Consider the following 19962-nt stretch of genomic DNA (forward strand, 5'->3'; position numbering starts at 1 on the left):
GTAAAGATACCCAGTTTTGAGTTATGGCGGCCATTGTCTGACGTCACTGTGAAAAGGGTCTATTAAAGGCACAAGTTCAAATCCATGCTGAGTGGAACTCCTTCAATCACTGCTCCTCCGCAGCTCTGATTGGCTCAGCAATGTAACGTGATCCTCTGCAGCAGCGCTGATTGGCTAAGCAATGTAACGTGATCCTCTGCAGGAAGTGATGGCAAAGCGGGGAGAGACGTCACGACTTTACACAAGTGTGTCTTTACCTCCGCAGCAGAGGCTCCGTCGAACCCAGGTTAAGAACCACTGCTCTAGATATACATTCCAGTTGGATAAAAATCTCAGTTTTTATATTTAAACCCAACTTGCATGTGGACAAGAGAAACAGATGATCTAAATATCGACGTAATTGTGAAATCACCTCAATGCCTCAAAGCAATAATAATAATAATAATACTAATCCAAACTAGTGTTGAGTGTGAGGATATAGTCAGACGGATTCTGATGAAGACCAGACATCAAGTATTCTAGTTTACCAAGAGCTCAGTATATGTCCCACACTTCCTCTTGAAGCTTCAATTATTTATCCATGTTCTGTTCTTTCAGTTCAATACCCGAAACTTCGACAACTTGGTTCATTTCTAATATTATTTTCATTGTCAAATCCCCGCTATATTTCTTCAAAGTTATCCTCATGCAATCCACGTTCTTTTCTTCCCTGACTGCTGAATTCTGTCTTCTTAATGGAGCTCCCTCGGCTAAATAGACTCGGGCCTCTGACATGATTGAGTAAAAGTGTACGGTTGGGCAGTGCAGAGAGAATAGGTGATGCAGCCATCTTAGCTGGGGATGTATTAATTGAAAGGTTCGTAGGCGGCGCAGGTGGTGGACACATCAAAGTACAGCCACTAATTAGGACCCCCCTCTATTCGCTTTTCACTTTTATTTATTTATTCTGTTTTAATGTCTTACCTCTTTTATTTATTTAGCTCGACTCTGCGAGGGCGCCTGAGCGGAATATGAATTGGGTGGGCTGGCTTGGCTTTTTTATTGTGCCTTGCTGAGCTGGCATACAGTAAACAGATGCGGGAAGCCAACCATCACTGCTTCATCCTCCCTCTGCTCTGTCCTCATTTTTATTTTTATCTTTTCTTCCAAGGTCAACTGAGCCAGGAATACCCACAGTAATGTCACTGGTGGCTGTGAGCTGCAAAACAAAATGTTAACTCCAGACTGTGGTCCACAATCAATACGACGCTACAATGGTTTACATTGGTAAAAGGGTTTGGGTTAGTGGTTACAGATAGCTAAAAGTGTTACACTAGGGTTACTCTTGGTGGTTAGTGGTGGGTATAAGCATTAGAGTTACAGATAGATAAGTGGGTTAGGGTAGGTTAAAGGGTCTCAGGATAAACAGTATTCTAATGTAAATCTCTAAACTGATGTTTGTTCAAATTCAGTTAATTTCAAAAATACTTAATTGATCCCAAAGCGAAATGAAATGTCATTTCAAAATAATTGTTGATTATTTCTGATTTAATTGAAATAAAAAGGACGCCTCATTGGTGGTTCAGAGATGTCTAATCTATTTAGTCACCATCCAGCCTCAGCTGCACTGGGTCATTATTTTACACTAGCAGCAGCAGCAGTTCTTTTCATGTCTTCTCTCTTACAACATAAATGTTGAAATTTGGTCACTCAAGAAATTTTGACCCTTCAAAAGCCTTTCCATCCTGTTGCTGATGACCTGTATCAGAGAAGAGCTGGGATCCCCTCCCCTGCCTCTGTGACCTTCTCCATAATCTACTTTAGGAGATGGGTTACACTAAGTGCTACTTCCATCACTGGAACATCGATTTTGCCATTAGAGACGGAGCATCAATACACAGAGTGGAATAAGCCCCAGAAGAAGACAAGACAATGGGGAGGAGAAGGAACACCTTGAGTCCGCTGGGCGTCTCTGGGAGCTTTTAGTTCCTTTTCTGAAAAATAAATTAGTTTTGAATGAACTTTCTTCCTGCCTCATGAGCCTCTCGCCCAGTTTGACACGCTTTCATACTACTGTCTTCACGCGCATTCACCTAATCTCTCCCGGGTCGCCGCTGCAGGAGATTTTCGCATCTTCAAAAGATGGGATCCTCCCACTTTCCTCATCTGCTCGATTTGTTGTTCTTAAACGAAACCCAAAAACAACATGCTCTCACATGTCTCTGTTCTTTTAATCCCTTTTAGGAAGAATAAAAATGCACAAAACAAGCAGAAAATGAAGAATTTTCATACTTTTTGCTGGAGACTCAATGAGTAGCTTTTCCCTCGCTTTTAATGCAAGTGAACGACCTTTCAGGGTCACAGTTAAAGAGTTGCTGTGACAACTTTTCTCCAAGGTCTCAGGAGATAATTAAATTTAACAGAACACTGTGCAATTAGCTGCATTCTCATATCAGGAGGCAGGCACCCATAGAGCGGGCCGCCCGCAACTAAATGGCCACAGATTCCCTCCCTTTTTTATTTCTGATTTAATTGAAATAAAAAGGACGCCTCATTGGTGGTTCAGAGATGTCTAATCTATTTAGTCACCATCCAGCCTCAGCTGCACTGGGTCATTATTTTACACTAGCAGCAGCAGCAGTTCTTTTCATGTCTTCTCTCTTACAACATAAATGTTGAAATTTGGTCACTCAAGAAATTTGAGATTTATGTTGAACAAAAATATGTTTGTTGTGAAAAAGCGTGATTTCATTGTGTGTTTTATGAATGATACAGTGAGTTTTGTGTTTTTATTTGCAGAATGTGGCTCGGGGGCATCTGGCTCCGGAGTGGAGAGCTGCGAACAGGAGCGCTGTACGACATACGAAGGGATTTGGAACGAGGATGAAGAGGATGAACGCTGCATCTGCAGCTTTAACTGTGACAGTGTGCCACTCAACGAGGTACGGCTTCCAGGAAAAGCAGGCGCTCACCTACAGGTTTAGACCTGATGTAGTGTTGTGTTTCTGGATAGATTTGCTACATCAATTTAACCAGCCGTCCCAATGGTTGGAGTGTGAATCTAAATGTGTTGAGATCCTCTTCAGAAATCACAGTAAATAACAAACATGGAGATTGTAAAATTGTAAAAAGATAAATTTATTATCATCTTCCTAAAATAAAGGGTTATTGCATTTTTTACTAAAAGATAGAAAAAAAAATTCACTGTTGGTAAAAAATGACTTAAGCCATAACTTTAGGAAGGTGATAATATGTTGTTGCAACTGATTAAACAACACGTTCTCACTCCCAACTCGTCATATAGGGATTCTTGGGGTCGGTTCCCTCTGAGTCACATGTTGACGCATCGGGTACCCCTTTCTCATCAATAACTGACGTTCAAGGTGCTTTCATTGAATGCTGTAGCGCTCCCTAAGCATCTGAAACTGACGATCTAGGAACGAAGGGGATGAGTCTATTCTAATTTTCTAAAAGGCATATAAAAAGTGATACAATTCATGCACAGCTGATGTATCTGTATGATTTACCAATTTCATTAATTTTACTTCAGATTAATTTTACTTCTGCAGCTGTGATTTTATCTTCATTTCTGCTAAATTTGTTAAATTTAGCACAAATGAAGAAATCGTTTTATCTTCACGAAATGAAGATAAAATCACAAAAAAGCACCCTGCACATCAATTATTGACAAGAAGGCTGTACCCGATGCGTCAACATGTGACGCAGAGGGAACCTGCCCAAGCGTCCATATTATGACTAGTTGGGAGTGAGAACATATTGGATTAAAACATATTAGATGTTGGGGGTTTTAAATGTCTTATTCTTTATGCTCATCCAAAAGTCTCCTTGAGTTACATTTTATTAGTCAGAAGTTTTGAGATTCTGAGACTTTGAGAGGGAAATCCATCAACATACGTTGGGTTGATGTGTATTTGGTTTGTGAGAAGGTAAACAGTTTATCTATGCCTGATAAAAATAACATGTCATCACGTCATAGAAATCTCCCTGTCTATACCTGCTCTCTCTCTCTACAGGTCTGTGGCTCAGATGGGAAAACCTACCGGAACGAGTGCGAAATAAAAAACACCAAATGTTTGGAAAAGAGACTCTTGTTGGTTCAGAGTCAGGGTCCCTGTGCAGGTCGGTACTTCACACATAAGCACATACAGTGATTGCAGGTTACTCTGTCATCATTGTCACTGCCATCCCATTTCTCCACTCATTCCCTCCATTGACAGGTTATCTCTCCTCCCAATATAATTCTGACATAATCTCTGTTGTCTCTTCTTTGTCAGCCCAGTCGCCAAAAGCTAGTGAAATGATGTAGATAATGCTTAAATGTGCTTTGTCGTGTCTGCGTGATTCGCTCCAGGAAAGTTGACTCACAATTTTTTCAGCAGCATTCGTGAAACTGACGGTTCCTCTGGAGGTCGGCTGGTATTAAAATCGTTCTCACGGGCCTGTGTGTGGAAGGAGCTGATTGCAGTAATGAGTCTTTTTTTTGTCTTGAAAGTCTGACAATTTAGAGCAGTAGTCCCCAGAGTGGGTCCTGGAGGCCTGGCAACCTGCATGTTTTAGTTCTCTCCCTGGTGGTAGTAACAACCTTTTCAGCATGTCAATGTTCTTCTTAGACCTCTAATGAGCCATCATTTGATCCAGGTGTGTTAAACCAGGGAGAGACTAAAACATGCAGGATGCCGGGCCTCCAGGACCCACTATGGGGACCACTGATTTAAACCATTAAACTTGCCTGCTAACCCTGAGGATACCACTTTGCTCCACTTACACTAATATAAACAGCTCTTCTTTGCATGCAATAATGACCCAGCGAGCTGATTGTTAGATCAGTGGCCAGGCTGCAAAGGTTAACCACCTTCCTCTCAGTGGCTGTGTCAAATGAAGAGCTTTTGCTGGTAAAGGCCGAAGAGCAGAGCAAAAGGCACTTCAGGGATTTTGTGTGATCACTCTGGCCTGCTTGATTCCCCCTGGGTCCAAAAGAGAGGAGGATGGAGGGAGTTGAGGAGAGGGAGAATGAAGCAGCTCCCAGTGTTTCCACTCACATCCTTGCTGATTCTTCTTCCTCCTAAGCCGGCCTCCTTGGGGCTGACTGTCACGCTTCTCTACCCTCCATGGATAATCAATCCTCTTTCTGAATAGCCGTCTGTGTGTACCAGACCTATGGGCTTCTGCTCTCCTATTGGCTCATGGATGAACTCACATCTGTGGGATTTTCCTGCCCTCTACATTAGTTATGTGAGGACCAGTTTTCATCTTGACCTTAAGTTCAGAAGCCAGAATCAGCCCTGGGTTTTAGTAGCTCTGAGCTGTAAGAGAACTTCTTGAGACTAACTTCAACTTTCCTACCAATTACAGCACCTTGTGTGAGATTTCATACAGCAAAGATTCATTGATTAAGTTTAATTTATTTTACTGGAATTTGACCTGATAAACCATAGCAGAAGACCGTAAAGTCAAATGAAAGATGACAGCTGAACTTCAGCATCTTTTACCAGGGATGGGCTCACTTCGGCTAATCTGCTAATAGCAGAGCTAATTTTTCATTTAGCACTTTTGCTAACTATGAAAACGTTTAGCGTACTTGGCTTCCTCTAATGCATTCTTTCTGGACAAATTCTACTGCATTAATTAGCCTGGTTGTTTTATAAACTTTCAGTTCAGTAAAGTCCAACATCTGTGTTAATGTTTTACTTTGTTTAAAAATTCTTCAATTAGTCAGAGGCTTTCCTTCATGCTCTTATTTTGAAGAGGTGAAACTGTTTTCTGTTTCCTCTCCTCACCTTCTTATTTTTTTCCAAACAAGAAACATACAGGAACAAAATAAAAACAGTGAACAGAGAGCAAAAGAAGTAAACATAAATACAATATCTAATATCAATATAGAGAACATGTAAATTATGGAAAAAGTAAATTGGTGCTCATCTTTCAATGCCGATATGATTCAAACTGATTAGCTTCTGCTAACTACTGACCGTGTGTGCTTTGGCATTAGCAAAACTAATGTTTATAACTAGTGCTACAGAGTTAGCATAACTAAGTTCTTAGTTAGTGGTGTTTACCACTGTTTTAACATATAATGGTTTGTAAATGTAGCAAGATTAAATCTAGAAAAGTTGAATCGTGATGATTTATCACATCGTCCTGAAGCAATTCAGGTAATCCCTCATTGGTACCTGCCAGCTCAAATCTGGGTCAAGACATTCAATGCAATCCAAAAACATGTCTGGTTCTGTGGAAATGATAATATGTCCAGGAATATAAAAGATATTATTATACAAAGGAAATAAATGCAGTTGAGTTGGGAAATATGAAGGTAATATTGCATGTCATAGTCAGCAGCACTATGCCAGACAACAGCTACTGCAGAGAAAACCAAGCACAGGGTGGAGGAACGTATAAAATTAAAAGTTCTCCATGTCCCAATAGGCTGGGTGCAGATAGCTGAATGCAGCGTTGGAAAGTGGCAAGTTAAATGAACTGTGTCCAAAGCCCATCTCTGGAGTGGGAAAGAGCTGGAAAAAAGGAGCGAGCCGAGTCATCACCATTAGGCTGTGGCTCATATCCACACCAGTAACAGTGTGATTTATGGCCGCCGTATCTCCAGCCTCCAAACTCCAAATTAGCAACATAAGAAAGGGAGACTGGTTGGGGAATAGAGAGAGAAAGAACCGGGCCAAACAGAGAAGTCTCTGTTTTTTATCTGCAAGTTAACTTTTCACTCAAAAGCTTGGCAGAATATTTGAACATTAGGCTTTTTTTTTTTTTTGCCTTGGCTATTAAACAATCCCCTCTGCCCCGCCACCTTTTCCCTCCTCCTATTGTGTTTGTTGTCGGCTGCCAGCTTCTGGAGAAAGGCCAGCGTGAGGAACACATTTGTTTCTATCGGGCTGACTGTAGCTCTGCCACGCTGGTTTGGCGGCTGCTGCAGACAAAAGAGGCAGAAGCAGCTTGGCACATCCCTTCACATAAGGCAGAGCTCTTTCTTTAAGATGTAGGTTTCCTGTGCAGCTCCACAGACAGGGACAAATGGAGACAACATCCCTGCTGGTAGGTGGTAAATGTCAAATTCAGCAGGAAGGCATTGCTTGTTTTCACTAGAGGTAATAGCATCTCTTACCCTTCCGGATATGGAGCTGTTATAGTGAAAGTAGAAGATAAACTTGTTATCTGGAAGCTGGTTCCTAGCCTCCTGGTCTCAATTTTTTTTGCAAAAAAAGTTTAATCTGTTTAAATTATTTTATATAATGTCCAATAAATCCAAACTTTACCCATTTAAATCTTCCTCCGTATCTTCTTGTTCCTTTCCTTCTCAGAGAATTATGTTACGTCTCCGACGGAGCTGACGGCGCTGCAGCACTGCGGCCTCTCTCCGTATGGCTGCTGCTCCGACAACATCACCGCCGCTCTAGGGGTCGGACAGGCCGGATGTCCCAGTGAGTCTTCCTCTCTCCGCCTGTTAAACGTCTAATGCTATCGGGCCGTGAAGGCGCGTTGTCCTTGAGTTGCAGTTTCTGTAAGATTACAAGCAAAGTTGCAGAGTTGGAAGCGTTTCATCTTAATCCCAAGAATAATTATGATGATGCTGGTCTTTATCAACAGAATCAAATCTTTCCTCTACTGATGATCTCGACTCTTGATAGCGCCAGAAATGTAGGAGAAACGTGGCATCACGCTGTAATCTTCAAGATGCTTCAAAGATGGGAAAAATGCAGATTTAGAAATAGAATATGCTGATGGATAGAGTTTCACACCATTAGTAAAGCCATGCATTTATGTGTAGCAGGGTTTTAAAAAGCTTGAAAATGCAGACTGTGCTGTATTTTTCCTCAGGCACCTGTCAGTGTAACGTCCACGGCTCCTACAAAGGCTCCTGTGACCCAACCAGCGGCCAGTGCTCCTGTAAGCCGGGGGTCGGCGGGCAGAAGTGCGACCGCTGTGAGCCGGGCTTCTGGAACTTCCGTGCCATCATCACTGAAGGCATGAGCGGCTGCACGCGTAAGAAGCCACTGTTGGTCTCTATTCGCATGATGCATGTTGTAGAAATGGCCAAATCAAACCAAATTTTTAGAAAGTATCTAAACCGAGTCGGTTCAGATTGATGTTAGTAAGATTTGTACTTTAGTTTCAGATTCCCTTTTAAAGTTTTTTAGTTTTGTATTGTAGTTTCTTAGACTGGTTGAAAATCAGCCCCTTGGTCTACGTTCTGCTCTTGGCTATTGAAAAACAACTGCTTGGACTGTTGAGGTTTTAAACTTTATCCAATCACTAAGGTTCAATGCTGTTAGCTTACCAGAAGATACCTGGTAATACTTCCTAACATGGTGGAAATTAGCACTTTGGTGCTTCAGCATTTGCTTTCCATTAATGTGTTAATAGAGGAGCTAATTTTGTGTTTAGCATTTTTGCTGACTTTGAAAACATTTAGTGCACTTTCATTTGGCTAAGTATATTTTCAGGATAAAGTCTAAACTGCTGTTACTGTATAAACTTTCAGTTGAGTAAAGTTTGATATGTGTTGAAGTTTGGGTATCAACGTGGTTGAAATTAGAGCTAGCTTCAGCATTAGCTTCCACTAATGTTGGAAGTACTGTTTGTGATCTTAGGTTGCCCCCCTGCCTGGCTCCACTCTGCCTCAAAAAGATTTTGCTTTGATTTTCTTACATTAAACTCAAATAATAAGTATCATGATTGGTATCGGTATCGAGGATATGGGCCTGTATTTACTTGATTTGGATCAGTACTAAAATATGACGTATCACACAGCACTAGCTTGTTACTTTGACCAGCTTCTGAAATAGCCTGTAGATCTACATTTTTTATGATGAGACCACAAGCTTTTAAATAGAGTAGAAATGGGAGAATTGAAGTCGATAAACTCCAAACTCAGCATCTACTTTCTTGTCAGAACCTCTGGAACATGGAGGACATGAATCCCTGAATCTGATAATTCCCGTGCGTGGTTAACTGTAAATTCACTTTAGTAGACAAACAGGAGGAGCTGCTTGCTGCATTTTAGCAGATTGATTTTCTGTTGTTTCCTTTAGTGCTGTCAAAACTGGATTGAATGAACTGTTTCCATTTGTATGCGGGCGGCGGTGTGAGGTCGGGACCTGGTTGTTTGTCTCGATGTAACGCGATACGCTCAGCGGCTTCGCGTCTCGCTGCCGCCGTACCGAAGGACACACACTGCTGGAACCAGGGAGCAGGAAGCCCACAGGTGACACACCTGTGGGCTGACCTTTAACGAGGTTTAGCCAGCACAAGCAGACAGCAAAACAGAACACCAATAACAGCTTCAGCAGGAGGGAGGAGCAGGAAGAAAAATAATCACATCATTGATTCTAGGAACATGATGGGCTTGATGTCCTTCCCCGAGGTTGTTATTTTAAGTTTGTCTTTCACGCTCGTTCTCTTCCTTCCACTCCTCCCCTCTGTGAACCCTGAGGCGAGTTGAACTCTTCCCACCCTCTCAGTCAGAGACAAACGCGTATCTTTAAAGCAACATACTCGGGCTAAAAGTGCTCCAGTCACGCTTTGTTTGCCTACCACTCTAAGCGAAGGCCGGTCTGCCCATCACTGGCACTAATCGATTATCTAATCATGCCTCTTTCCTTTGTAATTTCAGCGTGCAGCTGTGATCCCACCGGCTCGGTCCGGGATGATTGTGAGCAGATGTCGGGGCTGTGCTCCTGCAAGACGGGGGTGAAAGGCTTGAAGTGCAACGTGTGTCCAGATGGAAGCAGGATGGGCATGAACGGCTGTGACCACGGTAACAAGCAGAGGCATCCTCAGACATTTGGGGGGCTGGTGCCCATTGGTACTTGTAACTAATATTAAAGCTGCAGGATGTAAATAAAAAATGTTTTTTACATATTTGTTAAAACTATCACCATATCCTGACAGCAGGAGACAGATAATCTGAAAATATCAAGCTCCTGCACCTCCTCCCTGAGCTGCTACTGCCGTCTGAAGAAATGCACCGCTAACAACCAAAAACAACCATTCAGAGCCAGGAGGACGGGCTTAGAACTGTCCATCAACCTCATGTATTCGCTGCTCCATGTGCTGATGGTAGAGAAACCACATAGTTACGGCAAAACCGTTTTTCCACCGTCATCATATGCTAACTAGCCTTAGCAGGGTGATTGATAGCGCTAAGACCCGCCTCCCGGTTCTAATTGGTTGCTTCTAGTTTGCAGTGTGAGAAGGCAGAGGAGTTTATTTTTTTCACAGATTATCTGTCTCATACTGACACAACATGCTGGCGGTTTATACAAATATGCAAGAAATATTTTTTTATAAAAGTTACATAGTGCAGCTTTTTTTTTCTAGAAAAATCAACTAATTTGGGTTAAGAGTGTAGTGTGAGGTTTATTACAGGTTAATACTACAGTATCTAAAAGAAGAGAAAAACATTTGAGAAGGGCTCTTTTTTGTCTAGAGCAACAGAGCAGGCGCTCTAGTACCACCTCATGTCTGTCTGGTAATAGGAGCAATAATAAATAATGAGGAGGAGTGCTGATGAACGCAGACCAGGCTCCTGGGGCCTCCCAGAGTTGCTCCATCACTCTGAAGAGTGTTTCTGTCGCTTATCTGATTTGTGGAGAAGCTTTACAGCAGCCACTCTTTCTTCATCTCTTCTTGACATCCATCAGCTTTATTGGCAGAACAGGAAGTGGCTCCAGGATGGCTAATCAATAGTGATTAGGGAAATAGTGAAGTGTACAAAAGGCCCATGGACAACATATTACCCATTGATATTTATATTTGTCTGTGTCTTGTTGGACCATCTGCAGCGCTCACATGTCAGATCTGTGTGTCAGCACTATTGATTGCTTTTGATTAAAATTGCAAACCCGCCCCGGCGATTGCACCGAATAAAAAAATAAAGGAAAACAGCAGGAGCAGGTTAGCTCCTGCTGAGAGCCTGCAGCTCCTTGATTAAGATTCACCATCAGACATTGACTGGAAGTCAGACGCTTAATGAAGCCGGCAGTCCAGCTCACCGCCACACACACTGCTGGGTACAGAGACAAGGTACTCAGAGGATACGGCACAGTAAAGCATAAGGTGAAGCTGTAACAATGGAATACACACACACAAACACGCACACACACACACACACACACACACACACACACACACACCCCCCCCCCCCACACACACACACACACACACACACACACACACACACACACACACAGACAGGATGCCTGGCAGTTCCAGCTGTGGCTTTGTGGGGAACAAACTACCAGCAATAAGATCATTTTTCATGCAAACACTTTATATGATAAAATAATTACACATGGCTCTTCCTTATTCTTCTAAAAATAACGATTTTTCATTCCCATGCCATGATGGAAGAGTAGAACACAGGAATCATTGTATTAAAGTTGGATTGTGCCTAATTAAAAGTAGATTATACAAAGCACTTAGTTATTAGATAATATAATATTTCTGAAGAAAAGATTGAAAGGACAATATCAGCCTTATTTTTAACCAACGGCCAAACTGATGCTCAGATCATGCTGAGGATATTTCTGTATATGGAACAATTCAGTAAAAGATGCGCTGCTGTATTTTGGTCTAATTGTAATTTGATGTTTTTCTGACTTAGTACTGTGTGCAATAATATAAATCACACTTCTTCATGTGACTGGTGTCCTAAAGAAGTTCATTATAAGTAAGTTTGTTCATATTGTAGCAGCAGCGGTTGTGGTTGTGGAGCTATGGATGCTGTGGTTCACTCACAACCAAACAGAAAGCTCAACATTTGTTTTGATCATATTTTTCATCATTACCACAACAGTACCACAAAATATCCTGATAAAACTCTGAGCCCATGTTGCTCACCTCTGTCATCAGGCTGTTCAGAGGCAGTAAGAAATCAAACCTGTGTCCTCCACAGGCCCTGATGCCCCGACATCATGTGAAAAGCTGCTCTGCAGTTACGGCGCCACCTGTCAGGAGGAAAATGGCCAGGCGCACTGTCAGTGCCCGCCGCCCGACTGCGACTTAAGAAACAAGACAAAGGTGCGTGTTCCAAAGTGGCCGGGGATTTGATCTTCTCAGGAGTGCCGGTGGCCCAGGGAGCTAACATGTGGCTCGGCTGCCGTCCCTCCATCTCTGTCACTGTGGAGCAGGTGTGCGGCTCAGATGGGGTGACCTACGCTGACCAGTGCCAGCTGAGGACCATTGCCTGCAGGCAGGACAAGGCCGTTACCGTGCAGCACTCTGGACAGTGCACAGGTGAGCCTGGGTGATTCCTCCATGCATCACGCCGAGCAGCAGCCAGCTGCTGTCAGGCTGCGCTCAGCAGATAATGAGCGTTGCTGATGGAGCCCTGCTGCGTCTGCGCCACTCCGGCTTTCTGTCTCACAGAGAGTAATGACAAAATCTAAAAGTTAATTTTAGCACATCATCATGTCAGCTACCTCTTCAGTTAGTCTCTAACGCAAACAGTTAATCGACCAATTCTAACAGTGAGCTTCCCAACCTGGTGGAGACAACTTGCTGGAGTTCTGGTTCTGGATGTTAGAAAATAACTCATCTTATTACAACTAACCTAGACAGAATCCAATCCAAGATTCTCTTGTTGGCCCCCAGAGTGAAGGTTTTGTGGCTCCGCCCTAAACCAGGTTTCTGATGCAGTCAGTGGAGACTGGCTGTGTATTTAGCAGAATGTTTGTCTGGGTTTAGTTGCCATCTGATTTGCAGCTTCTGGTCTAGTGATGCAGTAAAGTGTGACAGCATCTTATTGTCTGTAATCACAGGCTGAAATGCATGGGATGGGATTTTTTGCTTCTGAATGCTCATCTTAGAGCGATGCTGTGATGCAGACGTTTCCCAGAATCCATCCTGCCTTTCAGTGTTTTGTGCTATATTTTCGGGGTTCAGTTGAATTCCTTGAAAATGCTTGAATTTCAATTGGGTATTTTCAAGGTTTGGAAAGTTCTGGGTTTCCAAATCAAGTCTTGAAAAGTGCTTGATATTCAAACTACACCGTTTTATCATGAAGTGATGATGTTGAAAGTTGAAACCAGATATTTTCATACACCTAATAAAAAGACAGACACACTGTCTGATTTAACTTCACTGTCTGAAGTTAAATCAGACCAAACCGTTCTTGTTTTAGGTCAGGTAGAATTAGCATGTGACCAGTGTTTGACACGTTTCTAAATCTATGCTGTGAAGAACTAAGGCAGCTTTAAATATTAAAGAGGATCCAAAAAAATCAACACAACTGAGGCTCCAATCCAGCACTAGAAAGGTGTACCTTATAAAGTGGCCAGACTTTGGACTATAATACATTTTCTGTGTTTCAGCTAAGCCTGTTACCATAAATGTTACTTGACGGTAAATTGTCCCAGAAATTGCGATAAATGATGATACTGTTATTGGAAACCGTTTTCAAATCAAGGTAAAGGCATAATAATGGAAGCTTGTGCTCTCGAGCTTCAAGCTCTCACCGTTTAATAAACTAAATTTGTATAGAACAATATTGATCTGCTGTTAGTTTATATTGTGATTAATTGATGAATGACTTATTGCAACAGGCCCAGCTATAACACATGAATTCCTGTAAAACTGTGGCTGGGAATCCTCTGGCTTCGTTCTGCCAAATCTTTGTCAGTGTGGTTGAAAATGTAGAAAACATGTGTAGAGTGGCAGTGGGGTGGAGGAGTAAGGGGGGAGGGGGAGGTAGCTCCTGCTCTCTTCAGTCCAGATGTTGATGGACATTGTTTGGATCGCTGTAAAGGGCCCTGGGATGGCACCAAGGCTGCAGTTTGCATGCAGAGTGAAGATGTGGTGCAGCTGCCAGCTTGGATCTTAACAGGAATCTAGAAAAGAAACACAGCCAGCTGTGTGCCTGCCAGGTGTGTGAACGCTTTATGGGGGAAAAATGTTCATTCACCTCTTCATTGTAGGGCACAGACCAAGTGACCCAAAAGTGTCAGGGATGGCTTTTTCACCAGACCGTATCCAGTGGAGGTGAGGATGTCATGGTGGTCTAGGACAGGCTGGAGGTTTGGGAGCACGGAGAAAAAAGAGAAACAGACCAGGTTTTGATAAGTCCCAGAACATCTGGTAATTACACATCCAGTGCCATGGGTGGGTTCAGCTGTGATAGGAGCCAAAATCCAATCTGGTTTCTGATTCCTCTGTTGCCTGGCAATGGAGATGTGGGTTGTGTGTAATCTCTCACCTAGCATAGCGGCACAGGGAGCACCGCCGTCAGCGTGCTGTTTCCCTCCATCCAGCCCTGAGGAGATGGTGAGGAGCAGAGGATCTGTTCATGTCTTCCCTGGGAAGCGGTTGCACCGCAGGTTGCTGCTGTCGGCTCTGCATCTCATTTCACGTGTGGCTGGGTGCGAATTAGCATTTTGCTCCGCCCATTTCCACACCGCAGCGTCGCCTGCTTCCCTATCTACTGTTTCCCTACACCACTTCCAGATGTGCGGCGCCGTGGTGCACTAATGCTCAACAAGCTGCTCTGAGGCCTAGCACAGAGCCAAAGAGCCTAAACACCCGCAGATATTGAACCTCTTACATCGCTACATCGTGTCACTGGAGTTACTGGTTTAAAATAAAACGCTAAAATGTTGTAAGTAAAATGTTCCAATGTTAAAATGTTTGGACTGCAGAGAACTAGCCTCTGTAGTCCAAAAGCAGCCCTGGGGAAGAGGGTACTGGGAACCTCAGAGTACAACCTAAATTCAACATGCAGTTCTCAAATTATAATTTCATCAATTTATTATAGATACATTTATTTTAAAATTGACTTGGTCTTATGTGAAGCTATAATTGCCCTGCCTTGTTATATCAAGAAAGAATTGAGACCAACCACATTTCATTTTATTAATTACTCCCAGGTAGGGCTGGACAATAAGTCATTAACAATACATAGGTGATCAATATTAATAGATAATACGTTTGATAGAGTTTTTCCACCATTCTGGGAGATGTAGGCAGAGGAAAAGCCTAAAAAAGGTTGGTAGCATCAACTTATTCACTCTGCTTGCCTAGCAACAACCTGCTGAGTAACTTGCGCAGCAGCAGTTTCATGTTTTCACACCGAGCCTCATAACTGATTAGAAATCAACAACAATGATGTGGAGTGAAAACTGAATAAAACAGGAAAAGTCATCCAGATATTTAAAACAAAAACTAATCAACAATTATCGACTGATATGAGATGCTTACATTGTGATACATTTACAGTCTCTTTGGTGCCAGACATATGGAAATCATTTAAACAGACCCTGTCTGACAGCATGAAGTAGGCTGAGAGACCTCACAAAGCAGCACTTCCTGCCTCGATCAGAATCCAAAAGCAGATGAGAAACAAAGTCACAGGCATCGAGTCTGGAGAGCTTACAGTCAGAAAAACACAGAATCCTGGAGTGGCCTATCTACAAAAAATAATCCAAAAGCACATTGAGGAAGTTGAACAAAAACCTAAAGTCCTACAGATCTTCAGTTAAATAATCAAAAAATCCTCAGTGGAAGCTGAATTAAAGCAATTCTGCTAACAAGAAAAAATTCCACCACAGTGACGTAAAAACCTTATTATGTTGTGTTATGGCAAACAATTGTTTAAGCTGAAATGAAACAAATGATATTTTCGTATCAAATTAAAATACAAATCCAGTGGTATTCATATTTAATTCATCCAAAACTATGAGGTGTCTCAGAAATCCTGTAAAATTGAGTAGCAGCCACAGCAGCAGCCTCCAGTGGGGAGGCATTTGCACCGATGAGCAAATCACTGCTGGAAGAAGACGATCAGTGGGTTGCCATCGGCCCCGCCTCTCCCATCTGTCGATATCACCTGTAGGTTTGCAGAGCATTGGCAGGAGCTTCGGACATATGCTGCTTACAGCCCTCATGTTGCGTGTTAGTCAGGGCTCTGCTGATTCCTCCATCCTTCCTTCATGTTGGGAGTTTATCTCACGTTGTTCAAACCCTTTTTCTGTTCTGGCTTTTCACCTACTACTGCTACTTTTTTTTAGCCCTTTTTGTTGTCTGATTTAAACCGTCTAGGTCAGGGGTCACCAACTCCAGTCCTCAAGGGCTACCATCCTGCAACTTTTAGATTCACCTCTGCTCCAAAATGTCTGAATTCCCTCACCACCATTCATTCCTCTCTGCAATAGGGTGGAAACGAGCAGATTATTTGATCTAGGTGTGTTTGAGCAGAGATGCATCTAAAAGTTACAGGATGGTAGGACTGGAGGACTGGAGTTAGTGACCCCTGGTCTAGAGGTTGTCCAACTTTCCTTTGTGGGTTTCTTGTCTCCTGACATTGTGAAAATGTTAATAACCACCTTTCAGTAATAATATGGTAGAAAGCATGCTGAGAACACAGTGGTTCTGTTTCCTTCTCTCCGCCCTCTAACATTACCATCCATTGTTCTTCCCAGAGGAAGCAAAGCAACAGAAAGAGCTAAATGGACTGGTAAATCTGATGTATCTGCTGAGACTTCTCGGATCTTTCAAACATGTGCTTATCTCTGCTTATCCCACATCATGAAGTTTGCTGCTTATATTCCACAAACATTTTCCTCTGGATCCATGCAGCCCCTCGACGCTGAGCACCTGACTGACAGGTGTAGCCGAGGGGAAAGGCACTCCATGCCATCTTTCTTGGCGATAGCATCAACGCTCTTTGAACCGCACTCTGAATCTCTCCCACCAGCAGTTATCTGTGCAGCTCTTAAAGCCGTCACTCTGAGGCATTCTGCTGTCTCTGTAGGTATCACATTTCACACCTCGGTAAATAATTGCCGATCAACTCTGTGATTATAGCGCTGTAATTAAGTCTTACACATACTGTAGTGTTAGGCGAATCCTAATGAGGTGGAAATCTACGGAGCTGGTTTTCTCCCATCCTCTTGCTAAGACGCTTCTACTCTGCCGGGATGTGAAGTAGAAAAATGACAACGTTGTCACTCCTTTCCTGAGCACGGCGTCTGCCCGCTCGTCACCTTCAGGAGTTTTTGTTCTATTTATCGTTCTTTCATCGCAGAGTTTGTCCTTTTGCACCAGAGCTTTTTTGCATTGGTAATGATGGTCTCTTTACACAGAGGTTTTCCTCTTCCTCCTCATATGGAGTTGTATTTTTTTTTGTGTTTTTCTTTTAAAGCATTGCATACGTGTTTGTTTGGGTGCATGTGTTGTTGACAGCGGCGCGATAGCAGTGCCGTTGATGGCGGCTTGAGCTCTCAGTGAGCAGCAGCCTACCATCTTTGAAGTCAGAGCAAAGCCGGCTTTTTTGCCCCATTTCTATCAATCATTCATCACCGGAGGTACTGGCTGTTGGTGATTAAAGCTTTGCTACTTCAGGGCAGCATTTGAATTTGGATATATAATTCATAGGCTTGCACATGATGCTGCATGTAGGTCTTCTGCCTACCTACACAAGCATAAATACAGGAATAGCATATTTGAGAGCTGGAGAAACTAAACTCATGTAGTTCAGTCTGTATCCCTCAGATGTGTGTTGCCTTGCAAACATCCTGGATTTTTTTCACATTTTGTCACAACTACAAAATATAATGTATTACCTAAGACTATACACTAACACATAATGATCAACAAAAAGTATGGGTGGAAAGCAGTGGTGGGCTCACACTTAGATTAATTTTTTGTTGAGCATGTTTGCTAACTTTGAAAACATTTAGCTTCCCCTAAATTATTATTTCCAGAAGAAATCAGAAGCTAATTTATTTAGCTGTTTTATAAACTTTCACTTGAATAAACTTTGATTTGTGGAGGTTTTGGGTGTCAACATGGTTGAATTTAGCTCTATGGTGTATCAGCAGTAGCTTGCTGCTTATGTGCTAATAGCTTAGCTAATTTTCATTTAGCATTCTAGCTAACTTTGAAAACCTTTAGCACACCTAGCTTTGCATAAATACAATTTCAAGTATAAAGTCTAAGTTCTAATCTAGTTTTATAAACTTTTAGCACAACTAATGTCTGAGCTAGCAGTGCCGACCACTGATGGTGTCACCCTGAATAACCTTTACCTTGATAAAACATGGCAGAATTATTCTGTGGGAATAGTTTTCTGCTGCAAGGAAAGTTGATTGGAAATCTAATAAAATTATTTAAGTGAAACAAACTCCAGGTGTTGCAAGACTGAGCTGAGAGGTAAACATTCATCCATTGTTGCGAGGTGTGTGTGTGTGTGTGTGTGTGTGTGTGTGTGTGTGTGTGTGTGTGTGTGTGTGTGTGTGTGTGTGTGTGTGTGTGTGTGTGTGTGTGTGTGTGTGTGTGTGTGTGTGCGTGTGTGTGTGTGTGTGTGTGTGCGTGCATGTGGTTTTATTGGTAAGCCTCACTAGAATACAGAGACCTTCATCCGGTCTCTTTAAGGTTTTATTAAAAGTGAAGCAAAATCAAACATTTCCATCTTTGCTCAGCCATTCATCCATTCCTTGCTTCTTCCCCTTCCCTTCACCAGAAAGCATCTCTGACCCGGCAGACCGACCCACCCCCAACCCTCTGCCCACCACCCTCAGCCCAGCCTCAACGGCCGTCATCACTACCACCCCCGACCCCTTCATCTCTAACATGGTGTATGCCATCCCGCCTCCAATGACGGCCCAGCCAGCGTCCATGGAGCCCCCCGACACCACCACCGTTCTTTCCACCTCCACCCCCGGTCGCGTTCCATCCAATCGCATCCAGCCGTCTGCTGCCAGGACCCCGGGCCCCCTGGAGGGCTCGGGCAGCGGCGACCCGAGTGGTGACGAAGAAGAAGAGGAGGACGGACGGGATGAGGATGTTGGTAGTGGCGTCCAGTCGGAGGCCAGCGGTTCAGACGATTCTGGCGGTAAATCACTGCTTTTCACTTCATTCTCCATAATCATGTTAGGTGGGAGGTTGGGTTTATCTGCAGGGTTTGGAAAAATTCTGAATCAATCATTAGCTGACATCATAATGCATTCATACCATCATCTGTTAATTAGAAACTAAAAATAGGAAGCAAGGCTTTTGTAATTGTATGCAAATAGATTTTGCTGGAGAAAACACTTAAAAGCCAGATGAGAAGAAGAAATCTTCACATTGCTATTACTGTCTTTTTTTCACTTGCAAAAGACATATATCTCCATTTCAGACAGAAACAGAAAGTATTTGTATGGTTCACTGTAGCTGTCTGTTTCCCCTCCTCCCCCCCTCAGCAGCTTCACAGAGTAAAACCAGGCTCTGTAAAATACACTCCCAGCACCACAGATAGAAGAGACCTCTGGGCCGAGTCTGTGGATCTCTGGAGCCTGACCCGACAGACTGATGTCACTCCAAGGTCCAGCTGCGAGCGCTTGCAGCACCATTGCTCCTTGTCACATGACTAGTCAGGAGTCTTTGCGCCTCCTGACTGTAACATCCAGCTGCTGCTTTTCCAGCCCAGGCTTTCCAATTAGACCTTCTTTCTTCTTTTATTCTTTCCTGATGTTGGGTCTCATCCATCCATCAGCATAGCTTGGCGGCTTGCAGTGATAGGATAGGCCTGATGGAGCGGCACTGTGTTTCCTCTATGCCTGTTGACCAGAGGCTGAGCAGAGAGCAGGGAGCTGCTGTGAGGCACAGCGTGTGTTCAGTGGCTCTGCAGCTCAGGCTATACGTTAAAATATCATGCAAATCCATATACTTCCCCAAGTGAAACATTTTATAGATTAATTCCACACAGATGGATGTTTGAAAGGCTCCTTTATGTTAATTATGATGATTTTCCACTTACAGATAATGAAAAATTACTTTTACATTCAGAATGTCACATCAAACCCTTTACAAAGCATTTAATTCAGAAATACGGTCTCAATGAAAAGTATGTTTAACACCTGCTTAAAGGTTGTTATTTTCAAAAGTACTTTTAATCTGACCAACGGGCCTCACCTGAAAGCATATTCTAATTCATTTCATCTGACCGTATGCATATGTATTTATAGTGCCTTGCAAAAG

The 19962-nt window shown here is 42.9% G+C and overlaps 1 protein-coding gene across 2 annotated transcripts in view; it reads left to right on the plus strand.

Moving 5' to 3' along the window:
* Positions 1-19962, plus strand: part of agrn (agrin) — a 552174-nt gene that overhangs the window by 438461 nt on the left and 93751 nt on the right. For both annotated transcript variants that reach the window (XM_088006847.1, XM_088006848.1), the window contains 8 exons: positions 2779-2921; positions 4014-4119; positions 7311-7430; positions 7828-7992; positions 9623-9766; positions 11906-12030; positions 12141-12246; positions 18464-18835. In XM_088006847.1, coding sequence (XP_087862973.1) covers positions 2779-2921; positions 4014-4119; positions 7311-7430; positions 7828-7992; positions 9623-9766; positions 11906-12030; positions 12141-12246; positions 18464-18835 — 1281 coding nt within the window. The remainder of the gene's footprint in view (positions 1-2778; positions 2922-4013; positions 4120-7310; positions 7431-7827; positions 7993-9622; positions 9767-11905; positions 12031-12140; positions 12247-18463; positions 18836-19962) is intronic.

Source organism: Poecilia mexicana, unplaced genomic scaffold, assembly GCF_051168715.1.
Source record: "Poecilia mexicana isolate PSO_F unplaced genomic scaffold, ASM5116871v1 scaffold_7, whole genome shotgun sequence".
NCBI lineage: Eukaryota > Metazoa > Chordata > Actinopteri > Cyprinodontiformes > Poeciliidae > Poecilia > Poecilia mexicana.